A 24,998-nucleotide genomic window follows, 5' to 3' on the forward strand; every position below is an offset into this window, starting at 1 on the left:
GATGATACAGCTGCAATGTATGGAGTGGAGCGTGGTTGTTGTTTTTTTTTCCCCTGCTAATGTTATTTCTAATACAGAAATGTGAAAGGCCTTTCAGTGGAGTCATGGGGTGAGAATGGACTGAGGGAGACAGTGAGGTAGGCAGTTAACAATACTTCATTTTCTCTCTCTTCTCACTGCATGAAAGCAAACAGCCTGGATCCCTTGCTGATTTTCTCACATCTTCTCGTTTATATGTAAAGGACACAAAAAGCAGCGACAGCAGAAGAAAGCATCTGCCTAAAGCCTCCACTCAAGATGTTAGGGCACAGTGCAAACTGGAGCTTCCTCCTGTTAGGATTGTGAAACTTCCCATAAACCTCAGCACCTCCCAGAACATAGTGTGCTTTAAAGAACAGACTACAGGGTCTGCTTTGGAAAAGAAGAGGGTCATGAACTCTGAGCACATTGGGTGTGCTGCTAGGTTTACTCTCATGACCTGTCAGCATCTCTGGAGAGATGTGTTCATTAGGAACGAATCAGAATTTGCAAGAGTCAAGGAAATGAGAATGTGTAAGTGTCCCATATGCTGCCCTCACACTGAGGATCTTCAGCAAGAAAGCAGAATATGTGCTGTGAAGGTCAGGGAGAAGGACTAACACTAATATTAAACATAAGGATATTCATGTGTCTGACCCCCAAGTTTTCAGCCAAGGCTCAGAAACAGATCTGTTAAATCCTAACATCCTTTCTACCTCTTTCAATAACCTAAAGCATGACACAATATTACAGTACTTTAACGTAACATGGACACAGTGAGCTCAAAATCTCCTCTGCTTTCCTGGGCCATGTTAGGACTAATTAAATACAAGCCTGTACAGAAAGTCTGGGTACTTGCAATCCAACTAGAAATCCTGGGAGACAAGACCTTGTTTTCTGCTAAGCTTCAGTCGTTAGTTCAGTGTGAACGGCATCAAATGCTGAAGCACAGAGGCCCTCCAGGAGGAATCGAAGTTCTCTAGCAAGTAACAAGGAGTCACAACTTTGTGTGTAACTTCAGGATCATCAGCAGTTCTGTAGCCTTTTGTTCTTCCTTATGTTAAAGCTCTCCTTACTTTTATTCAACCTCCTCACTATTTTCAATTAATTGCTTTTATTTACCAGATTTTACATCTGTTAATCTGATCAATATCAAATTAACCTCACCTTCAAGGTCATTAGAGAACATGCTGAAAGAAACTGTTTTAAGAAAACCCGTGGAGCGGCACGTACATCTCTGCTCAACACTAGCAACCCTCTCTCCTGTCAATTGATCCTTTCTCATTACTAGCCCTTCCTTTAGTATATCAGTAGATTTTGTGATCTGAAAAACCCAACCTAACTAGCAATTCTGCCATATCCCATCAGTACCTTGCCTGAAAAACAGGAACAGGCCCAGACAGATGGGAAGGGAGAGGATCAGAACCCCACAAAAGGCCCTATTTTGCTTTGGACATCAATAAAATGGAAAGCTCTGGAGTGTGTTTTTTGAAGTGTTGCTACCAGCATTATAACACTATCCAGCAAGATTTAAGGTCTCATTTCATCCTGTATATACATCCGTACAAAACCACATCCTCAAACATTCCCACCCCTCATTTCAACATGAAGATGGTCCCCATTACCTGGACTCCTTGCTGGTAGATCCTGCAATGTTCTGAACAGACACCAGGTTTTGCTCAAGTCCCCCATTGCACAATTTCTGATGTACTTCTAGGTAAGGTCTCCTGAGGCCAGTACTCCATAAACAGGATGGGAAGGATGAAGATGGTACATCGCAAGGCAGCATTCTCTGCATTCAGCTTTAGATCCATGCAGTCCTCCCAGATTCAGTTTTGGCTGCAGAAGACAAGCAGTTTCTGAAGCTGCTTTAAACCCCCTGAGTTCCCAGCGTGTTGACACAAGCAAGTTCACGGGGATCATTCACAGGGGAAAGATGATGCACAGAGGACAAGGACGCAGCAAAATCAGGAGAATAAGGTACAGGGATGCAATGTTGGATGGAGAACAGATCAGGAGAGCAGCTGTCAAAACCAAACAGAATGTAAAAAGTGTAAATACTCCAAACTTGGGGCAGGTAGGACAATGACAGGCAGATGCTAAGATAAAGAAAAAAATGATTTTATTTAAAGTTTGGTGCATCTAGCTGGATGAGCTCGATGGGAAAAGAGAATAGAAGACATGATAGAACAAGGGAGAAAGAGGTGTGCAAAGTTTTGAAAAGATGTAAACTGAGTCTAGCAGAACTCTTTTTTTTAAACTTAATGTTCAGTCTGCTTCAAGTCTAAAGAACAGAGCTATTAATACACTTCAGAAATTTAGTGCAAAAACTAGTCTACAGCTACCTTTGCAGCATGTAATCAGCTGTAAGTATGACACATCACCTTTACTTTGTCATTGGCTATAAACAGAAATATTGTCTATATCTCAAGAACCTCCCTTATTACAGCTTCTTAAAATATTCCCTTAGTACTGAATCAATTTGGTAAAACAGCTTTATTTTTGGCTCATTTTCTATGACATCCAGATCTATGTTAATATACATGGCAATTATGTTCTAAGTAGAAATGCCACAATATTTTACTTTATTCATTACTACATAAATATGTAGATTTATGTGCATGGCTCGTAACTAGTAAATATTACCAATATCTGTCACCATAAAACAGTAAAAGCCTGGCTCATGAAACACCATTTTTCTGCCTTTCTCCTCTTACACTACAGTGATGAGTCAAAAATCAGAAGTGTTTCTTTGAGAATTCTTATGGTCTTGTCTGACACCTCAAAGTAAAAGAGAACCCTTTGCTTTAAGAAACTTAAGGTGTAAATGTCAGCCCAACTCCATAAAATAAAAGCAAACATCATTCTCAGCATGATTAACAAGGAACTAACACACTGTTTCAAGAAAGCATGTCTGGAAAAAGAACAGAAAGTTCCCACTGAGATAATAACCTTGACTTGAAAAGAGCTGTGCCTGGAGAATCCTGCTCGGACCCAGAGCAGCAGTTAACAGAAACACAACAAAAGTGGCATGATAGGCTAAAGGTAGGGGAGAAAAACACAATCCCCCAAAACAACCCATGCAAAATAAACAGCATCCCACAGATCATCCTCATTAATCCACAATTACAAGTATTTTTTCCTGTCTCGCTGAAGGAAAAACACATTAAGAATTTAAATAACATTACTTAAGCAAAACATTCCACATAGTCCATGAAGCTGATGCAATCCACTGCTTTGGCAGCGTGAGGCAAACCATTTCATTAGATGTTCTTGTAAAGTGATGTGTTTATTATGTTATGTTACATCTCTGTATAATATACAGTATTTTATTAATTATTAATATCTAGAAACTAAACAGATTGATATGGGCACTTAGGCCAAAACATCACGGTGTGTATTAGCTTAAGTCCTAGAGCTACTTAAAATTTCCACCTGTATCTCAAATACATGCCAGTCCAAGCCTTTAAGGCTGGAACAATTATATCAGCATCAAGGGTTTTCAAGATGAGATTTCATTACATTTTAGCTGATATTTGACTTTAGCTGATAGCTGAAGCAGGCAGTGTTGTTTTCCCGCTCCTCCCAGGAGTATGCTCCATCCACTGCAGCATTTCTCTAACCATTCAATGACTAGGTTCAGTCCACTAGAGGACAAAAAAAACCTAATACCAAAAAGGGGAGAGGGTAGAAAACAAGTGATAAGTCTGACTTTTTTGGTAAGGATGTTGTCAGTTTAGCAGGTTGAATCATGCAAATTAAGGGCAAGAAGATAGCAGGCATGAGAGCTGGCAGAAGATCCCAGCCAAGAATGGCAGGAGCAGAACTAATCCCTTTAATAGCAGCAAGCCTTAAGAACAGCCCAACTGTAATTTGAAAGCACCTGCTGAATGATTCCTGGCTACTTCCTGCAGTGCAAGAGGAGCATTTGGAACACCTTCCTCTCCTTGAAAGCCACATTAACAAAGGGATAGGAGAGAAAAACAGGTTACATTGTTAGTACCAATATATTTAAAGTTATGTGTCTATTGTGTATAGCTGAGTCTTTCATATAACATTGCATCTTGTACAAGGAATCAGGCAGTTGTACATGGTAGACTTTAAAATCTAGTTACAATTTTACAAGCATTAAGTAGTTTACTTCTGACTTCTACTTATCAGCTCCTATAATCCCATCAGTTTCACTAGTACAAGATGCACAAACTGGCCATTTTTCAACATTACTGAATCAGCACTTATGAGAAAAATGTTTAGAAGTTTCAGGTGATAGCAGTCTGTCACCTTCATATAGATAACTAAGGGAGAAAACAAGTACTACTTCACTGGATCACTCGTCCTAAAGATCAGACATAATATACTACATACATGCACGAGGAGCCACTGATGTTTTAGTTACTGATAACCTAACACCAGCCTCTAAATACTCAGAATGTGGATATAACACTGCAAGACTGTTACATATCTCCTGGCAATTTTATCAATGATTCATTTCCAGTGATAATAAAGTTAAATTTGATTAATCTAATGTCCAGCACAAAGAAGTGTGGCAGTGTTAGGAACTATATTCTAAGTGCAAGCAGCAAAAATGAAATTTAGAACAAAGATGATATCCAAAATATTTGAAACTTGTAACTATTCCATCTTCATTACTGCTTGAAATGACTGAAAAAGGAGGTGCTTAAACATTTACAAGTGTAAGACATTTTGACACTTCTAAAATTGCCAAACAGAGGGGAAGAATAAGTTGGTAACAAACCTGGTAACTCATACAAACCAAGCACTTTAAAACATCAGCTCTTTATCAGTGGAAGGAGTAGTTAATGTCTCTGAACAACAGAATGATAGTAAATAGGCATGCTGTTCTAAGTACTGTTGATGTACAAGTTCTTACTCAATACGGGATTTTGCACAATAGATTACGGCAGCCCAAAGATCAGGGTTCTATTTGTGACAATTACTACTCTGTCAAAGACTTTAATAAAATCAACAGTCTGTGAAGTTTCAGCTAAACTCAGTGTCTTAGATTATTTCCAGTTTCAAGTGAATCACACCTGGCCTCAGTGACATACAGCTCACCTCCACAGTGCTGCTTGACAAATTTAAAACATCTCAAAACACTGCAACTTAAAGATTAGCAAATTCATTTTGAAATTGAAAAAGGAATAATAATAATTCTTCCAAAAAGGGGTGCAGGGACATAGGCTGAAAACAGCTGAGAAAGTGTACAACTCCAGGACCACACGCCCTGCCACCTTTCACCCAGTGTGTTCAGAGGAAGCTCTCAGCTACTGTCTCATCTCTAGAGCGCTGAAGTTCTTGTATAGCAATTCACTATTTACATAACATTTTTTCAGTTTCCTTTTCTTTGTGTACTCAGTCACTACATCTGGATGAACTTTTTCTTTTCCCTAGGAACATGGTTTTGGCAGGGCAGATGTCTGCAAAAGAGAGAATCTCTGCATTCAGTAGTGGTTGCCTAGATACCACCAACTAAATGCCAAAAGCCTAGACTAAGTTTTTCCAGCACAAAAAAATAATGCCTACTGTTCCAAGTGGTAATCCTACTGCAAGTTCACCAAGTTCTACATTGACTATTATTAAGTTCTACTAACATAAATGTAAATTACTGACTTCCTGACAGACAACACTGAAAAAAATTACAAAGTAGGGGACAGACAAGTATAACATTCTTGCTTTAATTACTAAAGAATTATTCAGAGAATAGCATTCACTTCCTCAAACACTTCTAAAAACAAGAAGCATTTGAAGAGCTTCTGTCTTAGTGTAACAATGATGTTATTTAGGATTCAAGCAGGTTGCTAAATATTAAGTGAAGCTGAAATGAATATAACTTGTAAGATCCAAGGATTTCTGATGATGGAACTGTCTCAAAACAGACTGGAGGGCTCCTAGATTTTTCTAGGGCTACTCTTAATCCAAGAGCCTGAAGTGCATATAGCCCTAATTTCACTATACAGCATATACCCTAAAAGTTCCAAAATCATGAATGCAATTTGCTATGGTCATTGAAGGGTCTCAAAGGTGCTGAAGAGTCCTACAGGCCACTGAATCTGCAAGTCTTGAATTCCTAAAAACCTCGCAGCTGCAGCATATAACCAGGTCTGGCTTCAAATGTGATGTCTCTCTGAACCAAGATTAGCATATAAAATATTGTCCAAGTATACCAACCACATTATATTTATTTTCCAGTAAATCTCTCTGGAAGCTTACCAAGCAGTTCTAAGTGTAGAAGGTAGCTGGGTAACTGTTCCCAACATAAGAAGGAGGATCTCTGTACCTTTCTTTAGCTATGAAGCAATATGTCAGGTATGTTGTTTCAAATCATGAAAAAGATCTGTTTTACACAATTCCCATCTTCAGAAACTGAGGAAGCTGCTATGGACTGACAAAGGACGGGTATTGAGGGGTGTACCACTTCTGATCAGCAAAAATCCAAGTTTTCAATTGGCTCAAAACTTGCAAAAGCTGGAATTAGAAATGAAATGAAACGTGGAATCCCCTTCCTTAGGAGAACCTATTCAGGAGGCCTATGTAAAGCTTATAGATCATAGCCTATACAAACCAACAGTCTGCGTTCATGTGAAAAAAGTTCTCTTTAACATGTTTGCTTTGATAAGGGAAGTACTTCAACTATTTCCAGGTATCTGTAAGAAACTGTAAATAAAAGTTAATACTGATCTGTTAGTAACAATACTTACATTCTATAGACTTCAGTTTTACTGAGCAACTCCAGTCACTTGCTAATGATAATGGGTGGTGATGTGGCAATTCTTGCATCGCCACAACTGAGAGGACATCCCTTGGTGGGCCAAACATGCTGCACACCTAAACAAGGTGTGCCACATGGAGGGGAAAAAGCTATTTAGAGTTGATCCACAGCAATGCACAAGTGTTTGGTATTATCATTCTCTAATCAAAAGAACAATTTAATCAAAGTACACACATCTCTGTGTAACAAGACGGCATCACAAACACTTCTGTTTTTAAGAACCATTTTGAGTGAAGAGCCATAAGGTCATCCACCATTAACCATATATTCTGAAGTAACTACCCTTGAAAGAAGATGAGGGTTAGATACATCTAACAAAGGAATTTGAAGATAACTGCTTTCTAAAAACCAAAGCGGATTTAAATTGCAGCCAAAGATTCAGGTCAAGAGTCTTTTTTTCTTCTAAGTTCTATTAGTAAGCATGGCAATGCAGTGATACAGACTGACTAAAGAAGTCATGCAGCTTCTGTCATCAGCTTAAACAAGTCAGACGCACTTCTGATCAAAATGGTTAAGGTTTACCAGAATTTGCTTAAGAACTCGAAAATTAAGGTGACCTCTAGTTTATTTTCTACAAACATCATCAGGAAAATCTATCTCTAAAAAGAGGAAAAAAGAAAGAAAAATGCCCCACACCTTGAAAGACAACCCTTGTTCACAAAAAATTTACTTAACCTTTGAATTGAATATTGAATTCAAGGTAATTTAACGTTTAGGCATCAAAGTACAGCACACTGAAAAGTGTACTTTGTTGACACAGCACCATGACTATTTACTAGCTGAGAACTGTCAATGTTTTAAAGCAGCAGCAAGGCCGGTGCCCCACCATACACTGCAAATCACTGGTGTTTGTCAGACAGAACTGCCAAGAAACCTTCCTTGCTTCAGAAAAGAACAGACTAGTCTAGCATTATTTCAGCTGAAATCTTCAAAGGGTGTTGATGCTGTCAGAGGTAAGCCCAAGGCATTAAGGAACCAGAGGGGATAGGGTTAGCCCAAAGGATACTGGTGTACCCTTCCATGGAATACAGATGGTTAGAAATTTTACAGTATACATTTTTTATCAAAAAATGCCAGTGTCACTTGATGACTCTTCTAACAAATCTCTTTCTAGATCCCACTAGCTCACTTTATCTAGCTCTTTGGCAAGCCATCAGTGTCAATCATCCTAAACTACCCTGACATGTAGCCTATCCTAGGGCTAGAGGCTTCAGGCTTTCAGTCTCCCTGGCTTCCAGGAATGATCAGTACTCATCCCCAGGAAAACCAGCTTCCACAGTAATCTGCATGCAATTGCTAAGTTTTGACACCTCTGTACCTGTTGAATTGAAGTGAAAATACATTACATTTACCTCACAACCTGGACCAATTTTGACCAGACTTGCTTGTAAAATAATCCTACAAAATAATTCAACCAATACCTCTCACCTTGTCAACATTTTAATGCCTATTTATGCGTGAAAACAACTGAAAGAAAGCTCTTGAAACTTCCTCGGTGCTCCTCTGTCCACTACTGATCCTGCTGCAGAACATCCCTTCCCTTCAATTTCCCATGTCCTGTACCCCGTATTCTCAGGCCCTGCCATGTTTGCTACCTCACAAGCTGCCGCTTGTTAGAGAGGGAAAGAACTATGTCCATGCCTGCTTGATAATTCCTGGCAAAAGACAAGGCAGCGGATTTTTTCCTTCCCTTGCCCATACCACTGAAAGTCAGGACTTTGACCTAGCAAGACAACTAATCATAAGGACAGAAACAGTAACACCTTAGTAAGGGAGACCTTCATCCCCTCTGACAGAAAACCAGCCAAAGGCAGCAGGAATGACAAGGAGGAGACAGGGGTTATCTCGGGAACAGTACATTCACACAGAGACAGTGCAATTACACATGCCTCATTTCCTTATGAAACTGGGATAAAACTCATAAAACATGCAGAACTCTTCAATAATAGGAGTGCTATTTTGAGCTAATTTTTTTGAGACATTTAAGTCAATCTGCATTTAATTCACATTTTCCCAAGGAAGAAAAGTTCTTTGCTTTTCCTTTGCTGCCTGCATGCAGAACTAATGAAGAAAAATATAGATTTTAAACATTACATGCTGTAAAGTTTGAAAGGGAAAAAACAAAGCAACATAATTCTCTTCCAAATTTAGTTTCTTGATCGGAGGAAAATTCAGTAAATTCAGAAAGTAAAAAAGGTACAGCCAGCTGTAAAAATTTTAAGGTGAAGCAGAAACTCACCAATCTCATTTCGTTAACCATCGAGAAGAGACCAAACACATGCACACATATGCACAGATGCACTGGAGAGAATTTCAAAGCTCAAAATACTCAGAATTAAAGTATTCTAAATAAATTCTTACATTAAAGGAAAAAATCAAGTTAAAAAAATACTCTAAAGCTTCACTACTGTGGAATATAATTCCTCAGCAAGACACTGGTTCTAGCAAGCCAATGGTGGACTAACAGAATAATTCATAATGGATTATCATTCTCTACACTTAAATTACTGCAGTCTACTGATTAACTTTACCAAGGCCCATTAAGTACAAAACAGCATGCCAAATCCCATCATTTCGGAAAAATCGTTCTTTCTCCTTATCCTTTGTGTGGACAAGAACCACACTAGCAGGCTCAGCTCCCCAAGAAACCAAGAAGGTAAGAAATATTGCAGATGTTGCCATACATATTAGCCTTTTTACATACACCAGAACTAAAAGAGATGGGACATTCTACCTAATTATTTAACAGAAAATTTGTTGTTCACCTTAGCAAAACTCTAAAGTTCATGTTGCCTCAGTGTCTGGAACAGAATAAGGACTTCAGCCTCGTCCCCACCTTACGCAAACCTTCTGCAGAAGCCTTGCTTACTGTAAAACATTTAATACCAGGACAACCATTTCTTGAGATGCACTAGTGAATTTATATGCTGGTTTGCAGAGAAAAACATAATTTTTTTTCTAATGTTTCAACAGAAGTACATATTCACAAAGTAGAGAATTGGACAAATTATCTGAAGTAGACTAAAGTTTGAAATTGCAGTGCCTTAAATCCTGCAAATAGCTATCTGATTATTCCTGCCACGCTGTAACATACTATAAAACATAAGGAAACTTATAAGGAATCAAAGGAATTGCTTTTGTAAAATGGCTTATAAAGTTGAATATTAATGTAAAACCTTAAAAACAGCAATCTACAAATAATCATATGAGCTGTTACTTCTGCAGGGGAAAAGGTGTCTTTCATATAACATGTTAAATCACAATATACAGAAATACTTCTAAGTGAATTCATTTAACTTTTAAGTTTTGCCACAATTTTTAATCAGAATGCTATCAGGTTTTGGTTTTACTTCATTTATGTGCTGTATTTGTCAGTGGACATTACCTGATCAAAGCATCATTTTTGGACTTCACCAACCAATTTTATTGCTCCATTAAACAGCTCACAAAGAAAAAAAAAAATCAGCAACTATCTTCTGTCAACTACCCAAATTATTTTAAAAATCTGAAACTGAGGAAAATCACCACGTCTACAGTAAAGTTCTACTAACATAATCTGAAAACTCGCATTCCATTGAGTGTAAGAAGTTATTCATAAACCTTATTTTTAGTAAAATTTTAATAAAAATGATGCTTTCCATTTTCACATTCTGACGAGCTAAAAATACAGAAACTTATTTACATTTTATAACAACAAAAATGTACAAATTACTATACAAAATGCAGTACCATCTCATTAAAAACAAGTTTTTGAAAGTTCTAGCAGTAAGGAGATTATTAAGCCTGTATTTTCTGAAGAGAAAAGACTAAGTATCAATAACTGAACAGTAATTTTCTTCAGGTTAATAAAAAAATGCTTTCATGACAATTATGACTATCAGTACTTTTAATTTTGGCTGATACAAATATAACTCATAATAAAAGCTGCTGAATTTATAACAAGTCAAAGCCAATATATATTCTTTCCCTTGAGGCTTTTGCCACAGAAATTTTCACAAGAAAAGTACAGAAACTTCTTTTTAAGGAAATAAGCTTGGCAAGAAATTAGTAAGTTACAGTTTTACAAAACCTCTGTATCTGTACACACTCACTGCAGATGTTTACAGTTATTTCAAAATGATACATATGGCAATCACTGTATGCTGACACAGATGTTTTAGAGTGGAAATGGTTCAGCACAAGCTGAACCCATGGAATGGTAAATTTCAATTCACACTTCTATTTGAAACACGCAAGCACATTCTGAGCCACAAAAGGAAATCTCACACACTTTAAAAAAACTATGGGCCATCATATTGCATAGACAAAAAATCTACAAGATCAGCTCAGTCAGACCCTTAACTACTGCTTAAATCGACTGGGATCTAGTCACATCTATGGACTTGAGTGCTTGAGTTGTAAAAGGATGCTGATTCACAGTCTTTGTGTATGGATGAATCTGATTCTAACAGCATTTCAGACTGGGTGATCACTGCAATACCTGGAGTAGAACTTAACTCATATATTGGGTGTAATTCTGATAAAACAGGAAGAATCCTGTGCATTTTATTTAACATATTAAGACTACTGCAAGCCCTACATTATACCATGACCTTTAAAAAGCCGATAGCTATTTACTGATTTGAAAGTCAACCCAGAGAACAGACAGCAGTTCACAAGGTATTCCAACATCAGTATATCTACAGTGGTTGTACTGGAGAAGTGACAGAAAAATGCTTTGATTTGAACATTGACAGCTTTTACCAAATGCTCCAGGATCACACAGCTACTCTTTAATGGAGACTGTGTAAAATCCTACTTCTAATCGAAGAGAAAAAAACCCACAACAATCAGTTCAAAGTAATATAAAGAAACACTATTGAAGTGTCCAAACTGTTTTCACATTAATTTGAATGCATGGCTCTGAAAAGGTGAAATATCCTGGTCTCAAATATGTATGGTCCACTAATCTCATGTTAAATTTTGTTACTTTCACCCATGAATATACCATATGATTAGTAGAAAATCTTTAGCAGACACAAAAAAAATGAAAGATGAAACTTGCAGCAAGAGAGCATGGCAAACCTGAGAGATCTATTAGTGCATAAATTTGCTTAAAAACTAAAAAGATAGAAAGAGAGAGCTAACAAACTACAATAAAAGTTATGTCTTTAAAGCAGTAGGTTATAACAGGGTGGGAAATGTTTAATATGCACATATACCTGCAAAGGGGTCACTATCTTTCTGAAAATAAAGAGCTGATATTTGTCACAGCATCAGATTTATGGTAAAAAGCCATAAAGAGCAGTTTTTAATATTATGCTTTTCCCACCCTGGCAGAGAATAAACATGAATTTAGAAGCACAGTAGAAGTGAAAAACAAAGAAGAAGAGAGATAGAAAGCAGCAGAGAAAGACAGAAAAGGTGAATACAGAGCTACAGAAGTGTTTATTGAGCATGCTACAGAGGTAAGCAGAGTACACACAAAATGAAATTAAACAACCATCAAACCTCCCAACTTTGTTAGAAAATTAATTTTTAATTGTGCCACTTCCAAACTATACTGAATTTTACAATTCTAAAGATGTAAAAACTCAACTAATAGAAAATATACATGACCTTTTTTTCTCTACATAGGTAACAGAATCTATGAATCTTGAAACTAAGTACATCAATTTCAAAAAGTATTGGTCATTTAAACAGAATCAAGGTAACAGTTCAGACTGACAGAGAACTGCTTTCAAATTAAGTGGATCTGCAGATTCTGAGCCATGTTTATAGTAAAGTCAGATCAATTTCTAAATACAAAATATTTTGAAGATATTTATTAAAACTGAATATTACAATGCAAGGTAAATTAAGACTAAAGGCACATAAACTTTGGTCCCACCTGGTTGTCAGTTTTAGGAAACTGCCACAAAATTTCCTGCAAGCATTTGCAGCAAACTTTCTTCATCATTGAAAAATACATGCACCATTTCCTGAACTAGCTTGACCAGTCTGTACATGCTCAGAAATCCACAACCATATTCCATATCTTAATTACAAACTAAAGATGGCAATATATATTGAAATGCACATAAGTCATGTCAACTTCAAAAACATCTACGAAAAATATTCAGCCACAAACAAGACATTACTTAGTGCTGACATTTATATGATACATCCCACAAGAGTGTGTACAAAAAGGTTAAGATTCCACAATGCTTTTCACGTAGGGCTCAAAGTCACAGAAGTCACTTTTTGTCCTTTGAGAAATTAATATTCTGTACCTTGTTAATTTTAACTAATGCCTACATTCATAACTGAATCTAGACCAGAACAATGTAATACAAAAGGCCTTTTAAAAAAAAACACAAAGCAAAAAGTAGCAAAAAATCAAATAATGTAATTTTACTCTGTCAGCATAATGCATCTAATCCAATTAAAAAGAAAAATAAGTGACAAGCCAGCAGATAAAGAAATCAAGCAGGAGAAACAAAAACTTAACCTTTTTACACACCCCTGCCTAAACATATTTAAATTATCATGTAACAATGTGCCCCAGACAACCAAATTTGCTTTTTACTAGTTATGCAATTCCAGCAGTACTAGTTTTCCTTTTTAAGGCACGTACGTCAACTAAGTTGAAAAAATGTGGTATTATCTTGAAATCTTTTAAACAAAACAATGGTTTATCTAAACAACAGTTGACTACAGCAGTTAATATCACTGCTTTTTATTTTTTTAAATTTTTTATTTTTGAAAACAATCAAGGAATGATAACAGCATGAAAAAAAATAAAAAACAGAAGACAAACTCTGGTCCCCACTTTCCTGAACAGTCAATAGGTGACAACACCAAACAATGCAATACACCTTCATTCTCAATCTGCCTTTTTTAAATAGTTGACTTAGAGAAAGAAACTCTCAGATGGTGACTTTCTCCCAAATTGTAATTGTGAAGATCAATCAAAGCCTGAATAGCTTCTTCTACTGTTGACATCTGAAGAAGTGCCATCTTGTGATCTCTTCTGAAACAAAATAACGGAATTAGGAACTTGAACACCACAGCGGTTGCTTCTAATGTTTGCTATCTGATATGTGCTTTTTCTTAAGATGTGCTGCAAAAACTCTTCTGTTAGAGCTATGTGCAGAAAAGCTACTTACTGAAAAAATTTAAATGCTTTCACAGTGCCTCCAGTGTTAGCAAACAATGTGCGTAGATCCTCTTCCGCTACTGATGGTCTACAGACAGAAGGAAAATAAGCATAAGCAGGGAATCATTAGTCAATTCAGTGTGTTGTGAAGCACATTAATATTACTGGCTTACTGACAGTGGACACTTACGGAATATTGGACAGATGAAGTGTTGCAGAAGGAGGGAATATATTTTGAAAGTTCTTTGAACCAGGTTTCTTGAAGCGATGCAAAGGTGAATTACCAAAATCTTTAGTCAGCCCTTGGTCATCGAGTCCCTCTCGAGGTAGTTGTACTGTGTGATGTTTAGAAAGGGTAACCCGAATAATCTTTCCATACATTTTTTGTCCATTAAGATGGCTCATGGCTGAAAAAGACAAGTTTACTCAATTGAGTGTTACTTCCGATAGCTTGTGGTACATCACACAAGCAAGAAAAACACCCAAGCAAATCAAAAGGTCTATTATGCTAAAAGACTGAAATCAAAAATTAGGTCTGCAGACGCTTCAAGAATATTCAATTTTATTTAAAGATAATAATGTGATTCAGCTGTTGAATTCATTTAGGATATCGTGCAGACCTTCTGGAACACAAGTGCATGCAATAAGATTTTGGATCTGGTGGGTAACCAGGATAAAAGACAAACTGACAAATATAAACACACTTAGTTCACCTGATCTTAAACAGCCTAGTTTCCAAATACTTAGACTAAAGAGAAAATAAACAGAAAACTAATCTTACCCAGCTGTGACTGGTTTCCATCAGCCATCTGTATAAGAGCACTATCTTTCTTATTGTATAAAATCTTCACGCGCTGCACATCACCATAAACACCTTTTCAAAGTCAAAAGTAACCCAAAAGAAAAAGTTCATTTTAAAGCCAGTCACCTAAGTAATATATTTTGACATATCAATGGAACATTCAGACAGCAACAAGATCACTCACTCAAACTCAACACACTCACAAATGAATAAAGGAGATAAAGATTTCGAATAGTGAATTTTGAAAAGAATAATTTCTGAAAAACCCTCAAAGCTATGTGAATGATATTAAATTAAAGATCATGCAAAATATATTAGCATGCATTAAAAGAAAAACTGTGTCTATGGAGAGTTTTAAACAGCAAAAGAAAAATAGCAAAAGATTTACTATTCAACTTTAAGCCAAAGTGCTAGCTACAAATAAGAATTAAGGTGAAACAAAAAACCAACCAAACAAAAACCATAAAAATCAAAATCAAATCAATAATAAAAGTATAGTGCTAACAATAACATACCGAAGAGGGTAAACAGACTTTGGGGCGTAACCATCTTTAGAAGGAGAGAAGAGCAAGCAGCGTAAGACAAGAAGAGAGAAGAGTCGAGGAAGAGCGGAGATGAACAGATCATCCATAACGAAGGGTGGTTCCCGCAGAATGGTGAGGTGGTCATGGATCATGGTTTCAAGGCGGTTAATTGGGGCAAGTTGGTCCGAGGAACATTTTGTTCAAGCACAGAAGCATGAACATAGGGAATGAAGACAGGGAACACAGACAAAGACGAGGAGAAGGGCAAGACAGGGAAGGGCACAGGGATTTGGGTAAAGACAAGGAACGGGAAGTTGAACACAAAGGGAAAAGGATGAAATGGGGGAGGGAATACAGCAATGCAGAAGAAAAAAAAAATAAGGAAGTGGGGAACAAAAAAAAATAAAATATAGGTCAGTACATAGGAAATGCAGGAATTTGGTCAGAAAATGGTTGGTTTATGTACTGTACAAGAAAAACTGAGTAAAATGTAGTCACCCAAGACAAATATGGGTAAAGTACATTCATATTAAGAGTAAACTACAGCATTTCATCTCAACATGAAAATAAATTAAAAAAAGCATGCAATAGAAATTTTAAAATTTAAACTTTAACTGCGTAAGCATGGCTGGTTATGAAATGCAGGCAAAAAATTTTTCAAAATGGCACTCTGATCTAAAACATTTTAACATGCAAGACTGTGGATGACAAAATAGTATCAGATGATAAATAAAGCTTCATGATTTACAGTGACAGAGGCCAGTTAAAAATGGAACAGCTAGACTGATACAAACTTCCCACATTTCAGACCAGCTTTCACAGCCATCAAAATAAATGTAAAGGACAGTAAAAATGCAAAACTAAATTAATCCCTTTAGATTTCAGAGTTAGCAAGAAAGATATAGTTAAGGTGAAAATGCTTTGCTACCACATTTTTTTTTTAAAGACAAATGAGTAACTGCAAAGAAAAAAAAATTACTAAGAGAGACTGGAAGAGTGCCTCGTCAAGATCTTTGGGAGAACCTTCAAAGAAAAATGTGTTAGAGTAGTTTACATAAATTAAGACCTCAAAATGTGAGATAAAAGCATGAAATGAAACAGCAAACAATTAGAAACAAAACAGAAATTCTAGTTTACATGATTACAATTGCAACAGAAATCACAGTTGCTATTTTGTAAAAATAAAGCTTTCAATTCAAATGTCAAACATGCAGTGGAGTTACCACATTTTTCTTAGGAAAAAAGAGGTAGCTGACTATGAAAGGATATTTTAAGTTGTTAGCTACCTAGGAAAACAAATGTATTTAACAATAATGGCTTTAAAAGTAACTTTGGGGATTATTAAAAAAAAAAGAACAAAAAATACTTCGAGCTTAAAATCCAAATGTAAGAGGACAAATGCAAAGAAATTATAAAATACTGACAAATGAAGTGTGACTAAAGAGTGGAAAAGAAAAGTAAAATTGTTTTACTGACCTCTTCATTTAAATTGCTAACCAGGAGGACTGTATTGCCACCAGCTGCAACTCCAGGCATTCCTACACGACCAGCAGCAGCAGCTGCAGCTGCAGCAGCAGCATTTGGAATAGCCAAAGGACTCAGAGCCCCTGGAACAGCTGCAACAGGAAGCCCTAATTTTAAAATAAAGCGTATTTTACGAAACACACACAAGTCGTTTAAAAAGAAGATCCTATATACACACAAGTGTTGCATACAACACTCTACACAGCAGACGATTCCACTCTTAAAGTAATTCAAATGGTTGTAAAATGGGTTGCTAAATTAACATGAGAAAGAGAAATGTGGCATTTTTTTAATTCAGATCAAGTCCACAAAGTTATGAGGTGTAAAAATACTTTCTTTTCAAATCAACATTATTGCGTACCAAAACAGTTTCCATTGCACTCCAAAATGCTTCAAGAGCCTAGTTTATCAAAGTGGTCTAAAGTAAGCGTTGATTAAATCTGTGAGAATAAACACTAATTGTGCTCTCTGCATCATGACATCTTTCTTTTCCGTCACCCTTTGAGAGACATTCCTCAATTCCATTTGATGCTTGACTAAATATGCAACACCGCAGGTGGCCACATAAAAAGGTGTATGTATCTCTCACAGCCTCAGCATAAAGGTGAGGAAGAAACCTTCTAAATTCAAGATTCAAGATGCTCCACGGCTTTTGTGATCCAATTCTCTGAAGAAGCACATAACTATTAGCTGAACCTTCAGTTGTGCTTTCATTTTTTATTCTTTCAAGGAAACTCAGACCCTGTAGACACATGTTGGTTTTGTCTGGTCAAGTCCCTGGAGTACCAGACAAGTGTGTCACTCCCAGGATTCATGAAAGGTTCTTGTGATAAATATGCACTATACATAGTTATATAGGAACAGCTTTATCATATTTGATCAACACTGTATTTGCACATCATATACAGTCCAGTAAAGGGGCACTAATTTAGCAAAATATGTTTCCAGGACAGTAAGGTACGACATTGTCCACCTGAAGGAAAACAACTGATTTTATACTAGGTCAATAGCAGTCACGTAAGTTTTAGAAAACGTCAAGCTACTATGTCTTACTAGAGCATATCAAATCTTCCAGTACGTCTAGGCACCTCTCCCTAGCCTTAGGAAGCTTTAAGCCAGTCCAATATTTTTAGAAATAAAGGAATCTAGAGACGACTAGTAAAGTTTTAATGGTTCTTTCCCTGGCTGGGCACAGCATAGTTGAGTAATTCATACTTTAAAAGGCAAAATTCTTCATGGAATTCAAATTCTTAATTTTCAGTTAAAATCAAAGATTAATTTAACACTATTCCTACAAAAATCTTTTGAATTATTATCCTTCAAAATGATTAGTAAGAATCTTAAAAGGGGCACTAGCAGAAAGTGTTAACAAGGAAAGCCAGAGATGACAGCAAGGGATAAAGATGAACCCTAAGCACAACAACACATTTCCAGCTGTAATATTAAACATATATAAACTGGGGGTAAAGTATTATTTCTTATCAGTATTTGTGATAAGTAGTTCTTACATAAAATATTTTGTCATGGTTCAGTATAATACAGCTGTTGTTTATCCGAAGGTTTTTTTATGTAACATCTGTAACTTTTTTGGAGGGAATGAGGAGGGAGAGTATAGATACATTTTCGTATGTGAGGTACAAAAACAGAAAACGAAAAAAACATCGCTTCTGATAATTCACTTGCAACCAGCTCATTTTGTCCACTAGTAATTCTCTCCTTCTTTCAAAAGATAATAAGACTCATTGAAAAGATGTCCAATTTACAGTCTCAAAGATTTCTGACACCTTATTTCATCACAGCCAAGGATGTAGTAGATGAATGAGTAATGATGCGTGTGGGTTAGGATCATCTATTTGATTGATATGTTTCTAACTGATTACATAGCACACATAGATCTCATTTCTCAGAAAGGTCAGACAAATTACAAAGCCACAGCAAACAATTCTTGTTCTGTAGACTCCACTGCACTCTGATTTGCCATTTGATTTAAGCAAGTCAAAAATTTTTAATAAATAAGAACAGCTTCTATTATGATTATTAGTCACAATGTAACACACTGTTTAAGATTTGAGGACTTATCTGAAACTACTTAGAAATGTTAGCTACTTTGTCAACATGATCAACCAATATTAGACATCTTTGTCCCTAGCTTTATTTTAGCTTCCAACAACTATAGATTACAGGTTTTTGTTTTTTCAAGATATTAATGAAAACATACAAATATTATACATCTTTTTCCTCAACGAAGTTGAAATACATGTCACATTATTTATCTTCCCTCAGTTTACCCTTCTGCATTACTTATGAAATGCAAATTAGCAATGGTATTTTAATAGTAGGCAAATTAAAGCTAAACTAAAGATATAGTATGAACTTATGTGAAAACCACAGGAAGTGGCAACGCAGAAAGAACCGTGTATTGCAGAATACACCATCTAAGGAGTCTTTCTGCTGTGCCTTTTGCAATCGGATATGTCTGTCACGTATTGGCCTCATAAGCCACCAGTGCGCCTGTAGCAAATATGGATAGAGCCTTCCCAAATCTTCGTTTGCGAAGCCTAGCCATGATGATGATGTGAAAACCACAGGAAGTGGTAGTCATATCAATGCAGGTAAGCACAACTGTGACTGAGAACTGGATTTAGTCCCTGGTCCTGTTATGAACCCTTTTCGTGGCTCTATGTCAAGTAACTACCATCTTTTTGTAACAGATATTGACCTGATTCTCATACCTAGCCTGAGTGGCTTTGAGGAAGATAACAGGTTCTTTTAAAATCTCTGCATAACAGCTTACGAAGCTGCAAGTGTTACTACACTACGTCCTAAAGTTACGTTTACTGAAGAGGAGAGTTAATTCTATCCAGAAGGAAATTGAGATATGTAATGGTTTAGTATTAATGCAGATTTAAACATCAAGAGTAACAAGATTCACATCCTGTCACTAAAACTCAACTCACAAAATTATGTTAAACCTAAATCTCACTTTTGACACGTGAATTACAGTATACTGTTAAAAAGCCAAAAACAAAAAGGCACCCAAGTTTTGTACTAGTCTCCAGCATATATTAGCTTATTACAAGCAAAAGGCAGAAGTGAGTCCTTACCACATTTACTGTTAGTGATCTCATTATATACATAGAACAGCTACAGCAAGCATTTTTACAAGAATGCCACAGGTTCAACTCATGTTATTCATTTTGAGCATGCAAAAGAACCCGAAGAGCATCACATTAAACTCAAAGCAGAGCTTGGCTCTCTCATGGGGGAACACGCCCTCCAGGAATCACATATGAATAGGGCATGGCAGACACTGAGTATACACTGAACGCATCTTTATCAGCATTATAGAAAGAAATTCGACATTAAGATAAAAAAAGATGCCACATTTCACGTATCATAGTTTGCCAACCTCCATCTTTTATGACTCTTTAAGTCTTCCCACCCTTCTCCTTTCGAGATCTGAACAAAAATGCAGCTATAATTTCTACACACAAGCATATATTTTCAGGTTTTGAGTTTTTCTATCCTTTGTCCTCTTATTTACATTACTTACATTTTGTGCCTTTTTACACAGTGAGCAGCCCAGAATGAGAACCCTGTTCTTCCATATTCAAACTAGGCCATTCCCATTCTAACAACTACCCTAAATTACTAAGGCACCAACAGTATTGTGGAGTCTTTTTGTGAAGTTTTTCAGCTGCAGAGCTCAAATTCTGTAAAACCAGCAAAAAAAGCCATCTAAAAAAATTGCTCTAATAGCTATCCCCATTTGACAGAGGATGAAGAGTTAATACACCAAGCTCAGCCAACTGGCAACGAGCAGTTAGAAAATGTACCCAGCTCCCTTAAGTCTCTTTCAAAACAATGAATGCTTTTATAGAAGAAAAAGTCAACCATGATATATAATCTCCACTACCCATCAAAATAAATATGACTGACTTCACTGATGCTCTGAAAATGTTTCACAGCTGCAGTGAAAGTTACTCATGTCATGTACCTTTTATTTTCCTGCTGCTTGGAAAAACAGTACGTTTAAAGAGATGCATCCAGAGAGTAAGAAATAAAATATTTAATTAGTTATTATGACTGTCATCTTCATAATTTTACTAGAAACTACCTTTAATATACACAAAAGAATGAGTGATTAAAATCAAAAGGTTAGAGAACTTGTGTAGTTTTGCAGACAATCACAAAAGCATCTAGGTGACTTTCAGGCCTAAACCACTAAAAAATAAAATCTGCTAAAGTCACTTGGATAATTGGAGAAAGTACAATAAGCCCAGTTAAACATATCTAGAGTAATGCAATGATCCGAGCATCCTCTGAGTGTGATTTCACTATGCCAAGCAAATTAAACCTGTTAATTTGATGCATACTGTAAGTATTATATACAAAGAAACATGTAAGTAAGCCTGAGGCTAGAAAGCAACTTCTCGGGATTCAGGAAAATGTCAGAATTAGAGTTACATAAGTAGTGCTGCATTTGGCACTGTTTTATAACTCACGAATCTTTACTCTCTCCTCTCCTAAATCCTTGCCTTACAACACCTAGTATTACAGGTCTCATTTAATAAGCATCTTTATTTTGCTTTTGTCCTTTTACTACTCATACTGCAGCCCCATGCCTACATTCTAGTCATTATGCGCTGACAAAAGAATTACTAACTGCCTCAAGGGTTTTTCTACAGCACTCATCTCTATAGTGTCAAACTTCCTCACAAACACTCATCCGCTTTCCCTATTGAACCACGAAATGAGAGATTTTAATATTTAAACTATGGGAAGTTAAAAGAGAAAAAAAAGAAAATAAACTTTAGCTACATGTTTTTCTGAGACTTTGGATTGCTATGATATTTTTTTACTTTCCAGAACTTTTGCTGTAGCTGCAAGTGATACATTTTGCAAGTCATACTGGAGATGTGAACTCAAGCACTTTGTGGGAAGTGGGTTTGTAGGTACTTTACAACTAGATATGAAAAGTATCCTTCAGGTAATCTGATTTCAGAAAAGGGGAAAATACAGCACAGCATTCAGTAGCCCTAACTATAATATTCATCCTCTTCCTGGGCTTACATCATTCACTAAGCGTCTTCTACCTTTTGCAACATACCGAGAACAGAGGCCCCTCTTTTCTACATTAACACAGACTTACTTGAATTTGGCCCAGCCTGTACAAAAAACTATGAAATCTATGTTATTCTGATGTTTTCTTCAGAACAAAACCGGGAAATTACAAAAGAAAAAAAAAGAAAAAGACTAAGTGGGAAGAACAATGATCACAACACACTCAATCAGCTTTTATGGAAGTAATGATTCTTTATCTGAGTACTATTACATTTTTAAAAAGTGAAAGGTGTTCTCACCAAAAAACAGCAATTTGACAGAAGTAGGAGTATGCATTGATTATTTTGGTAATAGTCAGAAGATAAGATACATCTGTATTTTTCCCAGATCATTTCACCAAGTTATGATGAACTCAAAGGCTTACAGAATATTAGAACTCAAGTACCATAGCACTAGAAGTGCAACTACAGATTTTTTCCTTTTATTCACAAAATCCACAGATTTAGCACCATAGTGTTTGGGTTTTTTAACCAAAGAGCATAATCTTTCCTTATTGAAGGTAACCAACAAAATCTTATTTTCATAATCTGATATTACAAACATTTGCATGAAGGAATCACACAAATCATGTTAAGTCTCTCTAACAAAGTTGGTGGGAGAGTGAGCAAGGTGGTCAGTAGCAACTGACAGGAACATATGAAAGAAGGACGGACAGATTTGGGACTAAAGTTGTACTACTTTGAATTTTCCTAATACTTTTTGCATTTCTAATTTTGTCATGCATTCTCCCATTCATTTTTGCAGTACTTCTAAGACAATATAATTTGTTACTATAATTCAGACTGCAATATAGACTGAACCCTGAGTGGGCCTTTGGATACTATTGCAATTTAAGATCTTTAGTTGTTAGAAGGATTAATAAACATTTTCATCAAGTGGCTTTGCAATACAGAACAATGAATGTCAGCATCGTACCTAGAAGAGAGGTCTCCTTTGCAAATGCTGCAGCAATAGCTGGGTCCAGTGTTGGCTGTCCATCACCAGATGGAAGGTCAGGACGAGTGTAGTCCCTGCTTTTGTCGTTGTTGTACTTGACATTCAAATTCACCAGTTTGGAAAAATCAATCCGTAGGGTACAGCAAGCATTATAAATATTTTGACCATCTAAGGCCTGTAAAAAGGATCACAATTTATTTAAAAGACACACAATACAGGTTGGTTGCAAAACATTTTTTTTTTTAAACAGGGTGAGTGTATAGATGTTTATCCATCTTGCTGTCTAGTTTAAGACCGATTAAGATTAAAACGCATTAACCTCTCAAAATGATTCCAGGAAGGTCGATGTTTACCTCTTTTACCTAGAAACTGATTATGCACCACAAAAACAAACATTTTAATGCTGTGGAACTTAAATTTTGTTTGTTGAATACAGCTAATTAACCAGTGCAGCTTAAATTCAGACAAAAGGCCAAACAGATTTCTCAAAGGGGGGGATAAAAAAAAAAATAAAAAAAAAATCAAGAATCTCATAAGTACTCAATATGGAAAGTTGACCTGAGGAAAAAAAATAAAATCTAGACTCAACTACCATGTTAGACAGCTATCTGTTAAAACACAATATATACACTGTTCTTGCATGCTTTCCTTCTCCTACTAAAGGTAATTAGTGCCAAAATGGAATGACAAGCTTTAACTGCTAACCTGATGTTACTAACTTTTTTAAAAAAATCCCATTTTCACAATTGATGAGTACTTCTGAAATGCCTATGAACAGTGAAATTCACATGAACTCTGAACACACCACCACTTAGAACTCTATGAAAACGGTCTCTAAAAAAGCCAATACAAACGTTTTCTCCATCTTCACTATATATCATGCAAATTGATATACCTGGATTTTAGTCCATTTACATTTTGGGCATACCTTCCTTTCAGCTGAAGCACTAACATTAAATATTGGGAGATTTAAAAAATTGGAAACTTTTGTAACAAAGTCAGTTTAATTCTTAAAAAATGCTAGAACGTGAAGATACAACTCACCTTAAGAACTAGCATTCAATCAAGTAATTATGTTAGCTATAAGACAACCTTATATATATACACATGGTGAAAAAACCAAATAAACCACATTTTCAAATACAAAAATCAGATCTTTTATTTCTCTACATTAATGATGGACTGAAATATATCCCTTCTGGACCCAAGCTTGGTTACACCTGCAATGTACTTTCCAATATGTTCAAGTTATGGTAAGACTTACTATTTTGAGCTAAGCACTGCACAAACCTAGTGTGCCTGCTGGCTATGGAAGCAACATAGCTGTTTTCATACAGTGATACATCTGGAAACTGAACATCTTGAAGACAACCCTCTGCTATGTCTGGGCCAGCAAGGCTGTCCCTACAAAATGTATTATCACAGCTGACATCTCCAGGGCTCATGAAATCACTTAAAAGAATTACCTCTATTAGCAGTCAATGGAAAAAAATATGTAAGTCCACATAATAAGAACTTCCAACTTATGGGAAAATAAAATCATACAGAAAAAAGTATAGAAACTGGACAATGTACACTTCATTTCAACAAATACTTAGCAATTAAAGAGAAACTCCTTTAATTGAAATTTAATTGCTTGAAATTTAATTGCTTGAAACTCAGCTTAAAAAATGCTTTATAAAGTATTGGAAAAGGAAAATCTACTGTCCCTTTTATAGAATACAAGCTGCATTGTTGGGGTGGTGGTGGGTACCACCATTACAGCACAGAGAATTTGCTAGCTCCTTTATACAGAATCCAAGCCTCCAAATGCTGGTATTTTGGAAAAGAATCTCACCTTAACACTTACACCTAAAAAAGTATATACTGAGAATCAGTCATCACTATTAGAAGACTTGTTATCTTCTAAAATCCACTAAGATATGGATTAGTTCAGTTTACACAGCCAGAGTTTATATACTGTCAAAGACAATGCCATTGCCATCGAGGAAATACCCATTTCACATAATGAAGAAAACAGGTACATATGAGACCGAAAAGGAGTATCCTTTAGCTTTGTCCAAATAACAGGACCGTGACAGAAAGCTGCAAGTCTTTAAAACACAATCAAGATTCATACTATACCTCTGAGTGGAGTCTGCTGACTTATAGTTGGCAGAAGAC

At 36.2% G+C, this 24,998-nt stretch overlaps 1 protein-coding gene across 6 annotated transcripts in view; it reads right to left on the minus strand.

The window, feature by feature from the left end:
• Positions 1–12,216: 12,216 nt before the first annotated feature.
• PTBP2 (polypyrimidine tract binding protein 2) overlaps positions 12,217–24,998 on the minus strand; it is a 49,642-nt gene continuing 36,860 nt past the window's right edge. For 3 of the 6 annotated variants that reach the window (XM_017827243.1, XM_017827238.1, XM_017827244.1), the window contains 7 exons: positions 22,815–23,010; positions 16,728–16,882; positions 15,243–15,276; positions 14,707–14,799; positions 14,116–14,332; positions 13,936–14,013; positions 12,217–13,799 (listed from right to left, as the gene is read on the minus strand). In XM_017827243.1, the coding sequence (XP_017682732.1) occupies positions 13,667–13,799; positions 13,936–14,013; positions 14,116–14,332; positions 14,707–14,799; positions 15,243–15,276; positions 16,728–16,882; positions 22,815–23,010 (906 nt within the window). In that variant the 3' untranslated portion in view covers positions 12,217–13,666. The remainder of the gene's footprint in view (positions 13,800–13,935; positions 14,014–14,115; positions 14,333–14,706; positions 14,800–15,242; positions 15,277–16,727; positions 16,883–22,814; positions 23,011–24,998) is intronic. The other 3 variants (XM_017827242.1, XM_017827240.1, XM_017827239.1) reach the window with 3 other exon arrangements.

The sequence above is a fragment of the Lepidothrix coronata genome, unplaced genomic scaffold (assembly GCF_001604755.1).
Source record: "Lepidothrix coronata isolate B3197 unplaced genomic scaffold, Lepidothrix_coronata-1.0 Scaffold136, whole genome shotgun sequence".
NCBI lineage: Eukaryota > Metazoa > Chordata > Aves > Passeriformes > Pipridae > Lepidothrix > Lepidothrix coronata.